Source organism: Centruroides vittatus, unplaced genomic scaffold (genome assembly GCF_030686945.1).
Source record: "Centruroides vittatus isolate TY-2023 unplaced genomic scaffold, ASM3068694v2 scaffold_1323, whole genome shotgun sequence".
NCBI lineage: Eukaryota > Metazoa > Arthropoda > Arachnida > Scorpiones > Buthidae > Centruroides > Centruroides vittatus.
This window is the reverse complement of record NW_027122675.1, coordinates 601,849-610,971: the sequence shown is the minus strand read 5'-3', so window position 1 is coordinate 610,971 and position 9,123 is coordinate 601,849. Positions and strand designations below refer to the sequence as shown.

General features: G+C 35.3%; 1 protein-coding gene across 1 annotated transcript in view; it reads right to left on the bottom strand.

Moving 5' to 3' along the window:
* Positions 1-6,261: 6,261 nt before the first annotated feature.
* Pgant7 (N-acetylgalactosaminyltransferase 7) overlaps positions 6,262-9,123 on the bottom strand; it is a 29,206-nt gene continuing 26,344 nt past the window's right edge. The window contains exon 12 of the mRNA XM_067284537.1: positions 6,262-6,881. Coding sequence (XP_067140638.1) covers positions 6,744-6,881 — 138 coding nt within the window. The 3' untranslated portion in view covers positions 6,262-6,743. The remainder of the gene's footprint in view (positions 6,882-9,123) is intronic.

Below are 9,123 nucleotides of genomic sequence, written 5' to 3'. Positions count from 1 at the left end.
CCGCTTTCCTGTAAGCCTAGAAGTTTGACAATGGTGTTTGGAAAGTCAGTGAAATCATGCTCGGCATTCCAAACGCTATTGTCAAACTTCTAGGCTTACAGGAAAGCGGTGCTGAAAGTCCGACGTACACGTTTTCGCGTTTAAAACTTCGACCTCGCTATTTACACCACGGACTTTTTCCTAGGGGAAAAGGGATATCGTAAGTATCGCTGAAATTACACAATTCCTGAGCCGTCGTATGGCTGAATGGTAATGGTGTCGGATGAGCGAGACAGAATAGAAATTTCCGACACTCCTTAGGGAATTAGTTATAAAGGTTCCACTTCCAAACCCCCTATCTCTGATTAGAATGCCTAATCCAGTAGAGGCAAGTGACCCGTTTGCCCTCCTCCGCGGACACCCGGGGTTAAAATATAATGTTATGCACCTAATTGAGTTTTGAATATGGTTCTTTAAATGATTTGTGTTTTAAATATTTTCCTGATACACCAAAGCTTTCAAGTGTTCATAGAGCAGTGGTTCTCAACCTTTCTGAGGCCGAGGAACACCACTCATATACTTTTTATTACACGGAGCATTAGCATCAATATATTCAATAAACTTTAATATATTGAATAAAATAAAAACATGAAAGTGTCTACGAATATAGCAATGGAATAAATTCGAATAAAAACTTTAAAAATCTTTTCTTTAGTGGAACACTCGAGGTAGGTTAGCGGAACACTGGTTAAGAACCATTGCCAGAGAGGTTTCAAGGTCGCATGTCACGTGATAAAACGCACGTTTGCTCCGCCCCGTCGCCATGTTTGTGGTCTAGATTCGCTTGCACGTGGTTTGTTGTGTGACATGTTGACTGCGCTTTTTTTCCAATTTAAACTTAATAGAACTGCAGTGTTTTTATATCATGGACAAAGTTAAAAAAGATGCTTTTTCTGCGAGTTATACTCGCAGTCTGACAGGACAAGATTCTGCTTTATACGAAGTTTCATTATGTCAAGGTTTCGATCCATACAAAGCTAGTTGTGTCTAAAGAACTTGGTGACATTTTTTTTTTTTTTTTTTTTTTTTGTAACTCTTTCCGCCCAGTGGGCACTAAGAGGGCCTTTTATAGCAAGCCCATTATGGGTTCGGCCAGGCCCACAATGGGGCGGCCGGGTGGTGAGGGACGGGGACCGACATATCCGGACGGACCACCCCCCGGAAAAATTCCTGGGGATTTTTCGACCCGTACGGATTCGATCCCGGGTCCCCCAGGGCGGCAGGCTGCTAACCTTGACCGCTCGGCCATCCGGCCGCTTTCAACTTGGTGACCTTTTTTTTTTTTCTTTGTGGTTTTAGGCCCTTTACCGCTCAGAGAGCACAAAAAGGCCAAACTTGGTGACCTTATAAACCATTTGGTTTTGACGACAAATTACTACGCTCTTTCACAAATAAAAGCTTACAATTCTTTAGAGGCCCATAACTATCTTACAAGTGGCTGTATTTCTCCTGATTATGTGTTCTTTCTTAACGCTCCCGATATGCAGATGGTTATGGCCATTCTCACATCCCACGTATAATGTTGGCACTCAATCTGGTGATGACTCATCATAAAATGAGGAAGGTTTTCCTTTGGGGTAAGAAAACTTATTATTGAAAAATATATCATTATGGTATGTTATATATAAATGATAAATAAGAATTTGTCAGGAAGGACTTGAAGGTTACTATGTAATGATTATTTGTTACTAATATGAAAAAAAATCAATCATTGTAAAAAGTAACATCTTACAGAAATGTTAATGTTGCTCACCAAAATAATCTAACTTGGCTATTTGTAAATGAACAATGGAAATTATTGGATTATATCTCAAAAAATACATACGCATTTATGTAAATTAGACTGGAAGGACAATTGGTACAAAATTCATTTCTAATTCTTCATCTGATAAGCGATTATCTTTGTTTATACATTAATATTAACTCTACCGTATATTTATTACAGAGACTAAGAAAACAAACTGAAAGATGAAAAATAAAGTTAGAACACAATCATTATCTATGCGGTTGTTAAAATTAACTTTAATTTTGTCGGTATTAACAAAGGGATTTATGCAAAGAAATTTGTACGCACTTTATGATACTCGTGCAAAAGTAATCAAATGTTATTGCTTACCTGAAATGTTTCTGACGAACTCTTGTATTGACGTTTGCTTTATCCGTATTGAAATTTTTCTGGTTAATTCTCGAGAGCCGTGCAAATTGCCATCTTCGTGTAAACCCCTCAGTTTGGCGTCCTCGATGACAAATAATATCAGAAATTTTAAAAAATGACGTTCCTTTGTTCTTGAGTGAACTAGCATTACACAACAATTCACTATAGTAATATTCGCGACAAATAAACAACACAAGAACTCCAGCTAAAGTGCGCGTAAACACAAATAAAACGTAAACAAACCACAAAAACGGCTCCGGACAATTGCGCATGCTCGTGACGTCGACTTGAAACCTCTCTATGGATAAAAATCAAGAGGGTTAATTAAGGTATAGGGTTAACTTCTTTCGTAATTCGGCAACCGTTACACTCTTTAGTCCATATTTTTATAAGGAGATTAAAACTACCTGTTCAGTTTCCACTATTTACTCACTACAGGAAGTTAGGTATACATCAAGCTGACACTAGCTCCGCAAGTGACGAAATTTAAACCGTGCAAGCCCCATTGTCTCAGCCATCCAGCTTATTTGCATATAATACTAATGCATTACAGTCAAACCTGGGGTTTCGAACTTAATTCGTTCCTAAAATTTGTTCTAAAACCGAAACAAATTTTCCCATGAGAAACAATATAAAATGGATTAATCCGTTCCCGACCCACAAAACTTTTTTATTTTTTTTCCTTATATTTTAGCTGTATTCCGTGCATAAAAAAAATCCGTAAAAGCAATATAATATACAGCAGTGGCGTGCCGTGACATTTGATGACAGGGAAGCTGTGTTTCTGCAAGAAGCCGACTTCCAGGGGCAATCAGTTAATTGCGCGTCAGTGATGGTCTAGGGCAGGGATAGGCAACTTGCAGCCCGCGACGCATAAAATGTGAATAAATATATCAATTTCCCAGCTTAAGAAAGTATGCAACAAAAATTCAAACGTTATTTTCTACAACTTATGTATGTGAATAGTTTATCCCGCAATGAATTTAGTAAAAATTAAAACAAGAAACGGGTGTACTATAGATTACTATCTATGGAATTTCAGGACTTTGATTATATATTTGAACTCAAGGGAACGAGACGAGTTCAACGGTACCCTATTTTTGGACCGGAGACGAAAAATAAAAAAGTTATCATACTTTTTCACTTACCATACTTTTTTAATGCTCTCATGAAGACGGCACCATAGTTGCTAGTACTGCCATCTTGCGGTAAAGTCTGCAAACCATGACGTCGGACTAAGGTCATCTCCCGGAGGGTTAAACGCGATACGAGAGCGGAGAGAGCGACGCGACTTCCGATCATCGCGCGATCGCGAACATGGCGGCCGTTTCCACTGTTCGTGCTCCCGACTGACCTCTCGTATGGGCGCCACCACACCCCGCCATGTGCTAAACTAGTGATCGATTCACGGTAGTTCTTGAACGAAGTAAAAAAAGGGGGAAACATCTACTAAAGGCAATTTTAACGGCAAGCGACGGGACTTCCGATCGCGATAGCGAGGCCGACTTAGCGGAGAGCGACGCGACTCCCTATCATCGCGCGATCGCCGAAAAAAAGTATGATAACTTTTTTATTTTTCGTCTCCGGTCCAAAAGTAGGGTATCGTTGAACTCGTCTCGGTCCCTTCAGTTCAGATATATACTCAAAGTCCCGAAATTCCATAGATAGTAATCTATAGTATCCCCCAAGAAACCGGCTAACAGATATGGCCGGATTTACATAAGGGTATTTGGGGCCAGTGCCCCCACAAAACTATGTTTAAACATAATTTTTTCTTTCTATTACCGTGACAGCTTAGTGTGGCCTAATCATGAGGGCCACAGGCAGAGACGACCAAACCCGGGGAAAAAACCTATGAAACATCGGAAAATTTCGGGAAAAAATTTCACATAGGTATTTTTCAAATTAAAATAATTAGTTTTACACAATAAAATATATGTATTTGTAAAAATAAAAAGACGTAGTCCCTTCCAAAAATACTAGGTCGATCACCATTTATTTCTTTAAAATGTTCTAGAATAAAAATTCGAACGACCCGACCTTCCTTTTTAGGCTACATGATCTCCCAGGAAACAATTCTTTAAAACATAGAAACAATCCAATTAAAAATATAAAATCTTTGTAAAAAATTGGAATCGGTGACCTTACGACGCCTTTGAGTTCTTCTCCCCGTTTCATATGGAGATTTTGGCCTTAGTTTGCCTTCTCTCCGATAGGCGGCGCCGCCTCTCTACGTGAAGCGGCCTGTCCGAATTATGTACTTATCGAGGTGTACTAAGTGAGTCTTTTGATTGACGCCCGCGTTAGGTCAGTAAAGCGGGAACAACGACCTGGTGAGGGTCAAGTCCACTGACAGACTGCGGCCGCCGCGTACTTCAGGCAGTGTAGCCAGTAATGTGCCGTTGTCTCTATTTCCCCGCAGTGCGGGCACCCGTTAGTGGGATGAAGCCTCCTAGCATGCAAGAACCCGTTAAAGGGTGCCGTTTCCATCCGGAGCCTAGCCAGGAGCGTCTCCATCCCTCGAGTCGAGGCATGATGATACGACCAACTATCGAAAGGCCGGAGGTGATGCCTCCCCTTACTCCGGTGGGCCGCCGCCCAGCGGTCAGTTAGCAAATTCCGTTCCCAGTCCCTAATCAGGTGGTGAATGTCTGAGGGCATAAGAGGCCCCTGCCAAGAGCCGGTAAGGTTGCCACTCCGCGCTGCTCTGTCTGCCCCTTCGTTAATTAGAATCCCTTTATGCTCAGGCGTCCAGACGGGCTCCAGTGGAGCCGGAAACGAGAGAATCGAAGCTGCTAGGTCTATTATCTTTGCCGGAGATTTGAAACTAACATTCAGTAAGGCCTCCAGTACTGACTTCCATTCTTTCTTTGTTTCTTTCTCCCTCCTCCTGGTTCATATGGAGATTACGGCCTTGATTCGCCTTTTCTCCGATAGACGGCGCCTCCTTCCTAAGAGAAGCAGCCTGTTCGTGTGATGTAAGTCTTTAGGCTTGCTAAGTGAGCTTTTGGATTTTTGACCGTATTCGGCCAATAAAGCGGGGTCAATGACCTAACCAGGATAAAGTCCGACGACAGGCTCTTGCCCAACTCCCGCCAGGCCGCCACGTATTTCGGACAGCAATTTGTTTTTAAATAATATTTTATATTTATTATTGACTTGAGGCATTAAAAATCATTATCATTGAAATAGGTAATTACACGTTGCCTGCAAATTCGACTTTTATCATAAGTATTTATGGTAACCATCATAATCCTTCTGTTTACGAAATTCTGGAAGTGTTCGATCCAGATCGTTTCCTTCCTGAAAACTATGAAAATCGCCATCCTTATGCATTTCTGCCGGTCCACGAAATTGTATCGGTAAGTGGTTAGTGAATAAATACGAAAACAAAAGAATTATTTCATTAAAGTGATTTATTTACAGGAAGTAAACTTGCCATGATTAAAATGAAAGCAGTTTTGGCAAATGTTCTTCGAAATTTTAAAGTTTACTCTTTGGACCCTAAGAGAAGATAGTTACTTCTGCGGAAGTTCTTTTGACTTCAATATCAGGTATAAGAATGTGTAGAAAAAAGATGTACGTTGTAAGATATGATCAAAGATGAACGTTGAGGTAATTTTTATTCCAAATATACATATATAAACATAGGCCTATATCATATAAGTACAGAGCTACGACGAATTGCGACCTTCTGCTGATTGGTTCGTGTTTGGGAATAGTCGTATTATATACGAATCAATGAAATACCGCGTTAATTTGAATCAGCGTAAATTTTAAGCGTTTTTTCGGCATCAAGCAGACCATATTATGTTGAATCTGCATTAAGCGGGGTCTTACTGTACTTTTTTTGTACAAGTTGGAAACATTTTAATAATTAAGTGATCTGAAATGGTCTAATGTTTAAAATTCGATCATCCTTTCAATTTATATATTATTCACATTTGTAAATTATTTTCTAAAGCTACTCAAAAAATGAAATTGTTAGTCTTACTTATTTAACATTACAAAAAGCTGAAAAGACAAAGCACCAATAACCAAAAAAAAAACATTTAGAAAATTAAATCTAAATTTAACAATTTCCGATTTATTAAACAAAATACAATCACCACAAATATATTGTTACAAATGTGCTATGTCACATTTAATAGATAACAATTACAAGTGTAAATAGTATTACTTGACATTAAAAAGTATATTATTTTAACCTGATACTACAAGAATAATTTGTATGAAAGATGGGTTGTATATTGGCATACATTTGAACATCTGAAAATAGTGGCAATGATTATCTGGAAAGTACTCTGTAAATATTTTGAATATTGTATAATATTTGTAATCGTTAATTACTTTATTGAGAACAATATACTTGTCTTAACAAGATATAAAGGAATGGAGTCATTCTAAAGTATAAGGAATGCCTTTTAAAAACATTGTTTAAGTATAAATAGAACTTGCTGAATGAAAGACAACATTTACTTTCAACTTGGTACAAAGTCACTACTGATTTTTAAATGTTCTTCAATGGAATTTACTTTCTTAAAAAATATTACGATACTTTCAGTTCTCTAAATATCCACTTCTGGCCATTTATGGCTTCTTTACACGACTGCAAACCCAGATGACCTGTTTGATGGTTTAATTCCAAACACTTTTTATGAATTTTATGATATAATACTTTAGAATTCTGTAAAAAAAAATTTTTTTAATTATTATAATTATAATATTCAATATAAATTATAAAGTTATTTAACTATCAATTCCAATTTATGTTCAATACCAAACATTAAAAAAATTTAAACTTTTTAAATTATTATTTATGTATATTTTATCAAGAACTAAAATTATGAAATGCTAAATTACATGTAAAAACTTTCTTTTTTAATTTACATGATATACTTATTAATACTGAAATATAAACATCTAAAGATATAAAATTTTGTAAATATTAAATAAATTTATAGTATTTTGTGAAATAATTTTTAATTAAAAGTACATTCTGTTTCTTTCGTCGGATGGCTAAATTATTTTTTGCAAATTAAAGACACAGTCGATTCAAAAGACCACCATTTTATTATGTGCTTTTAGATTAAAACATTTGGATGACCTGACCTTTCTTTTTAGACTACTTGGCCGCCTCTAGTTAAAATCTCTAGTTAAATTTTGTGTTTTTTAACTAGAGGTGGCCAAGTAGTCTAAAAAGGAAGGTCAGGTCGTCCAAATGTTTTAATCTAAAAGCACATAATAAAATAGTGGTCTTTTGAATCGACTGTGTCTTTAATTTGCAAAAAATAAACGTACATTCATTAAGTGGGGAGCACTGTCTGACTGTTGTTGCTGTTGGAGTGAATTTTTTGCTCTCTTGTGATTTGACTCATTTTTGTTTTTTCCTTGAAAAATGACAGAATTTCCATTTCAGAAAAAAAAAAAAACTTTTCTGCCACTATTTCAAGACAGATCACCAAGAAATGTAAGAAAATGAATTAGAAACAAATAGAATGTTTCGGTTGAGTCAATGGGACAGCTGATCTCATCTTATATAAGTGCCGAAAAGGAGCATTCAAGAAGGAATTTGACTTTTGTTGAATTTACAAGCTTTTTCAAGCAGTAAATTACAGATTCTTTTAGAGCAATTAGATGGAATGCAAGCATGGATTGAAAATATAGACACTGCTTTGGTATATCTTGAATCCAGGCTATCTGTTTTTGAAATTTATACAGAAAAAGGCTTTGTTAAAAATGACAAATCAATTACAAAAATTGATGCAATATGTAATAATTTTCATGAAAAGTTAATGAGATTACAATATTATTTCTTCTTTCTTTATCTTCTAATCTCAGGTACAGAGGATAATGATAAAATACAAATAGCTTATTTAAAGTTCAGAAACTTTTTAACAATAACTTAAAGGTTACAGATGTAAATATTACAATGGGTGCTTCTAGAATTGGAAAATTTAAACCAAATGGAAAAAGATTAATTATTTGCAAGTTGATCAGTTTTGAAGATGAATTTACATAAGTAATGAAAAGTACTGTACATAAAAATGTTAATAATTTAAAAGGTTTAAATATGGTGTTAAAAAACAATAATTCCAAAAAATTATAAAAATTTTAAAAAAATAAACGAGTTAAAAATCACTCTTCTTTATCCGATTTCAAATGAATTAAACCAAAAATGAACACCTATTTAGAAAATTACCAAAATACTTCTTACTTTATTAACCATATTATCGATAGCCATTAACCATTTATTAACCATATTTAGATAATATGGTTAATTCATTCGAAATCGGATAAAGAAGAGTGATTTTAACTCATTTATTTTTTAAAAATTTTTATAATTTTTTGGAATTATTGTTTTTTAACATTATAATAATAACCGATCCCATTGTTTTTAATATTTATTTATTTGATAGGTTTAAATATATTCATTAATGATGATTACTCGTATAACACAAGAACTATCAGAAACAAATTAAGGATGTATGATAAAGAAGTGCTTTCAAAAGGAGCTAGGAATGTTAAATTGCAATATAACAGGTTAATTATAGATGATAAAATATTTGCATGTAATTATAAAGGTGAAATTTTCCAGACAGATGGAGAACAATCTGTTTTAGTAATATAGTTTACAATGATAAACAGCAAGAGGACAAGAATGATGAATATAAAGTTCTGAACTTGAATAATAATTATAATATGAAACTTCTATTTTATGATTTTGCAGGTTTAAATAATAAGTATTGCTTTCCTAATTTCTGGAATCTGATACATAGAATAATTGTGTTCTGTCTAGTAGAAACATGACATACATCTCTCATAATGGAATCAATGGTTTGTAATGATTATAAAATTTATCAGGTAGTGCATAGCTATGAGGATCTTGGAAGTCCCAGTAGTGGATTAATTGTTGGACTTAGATTAGA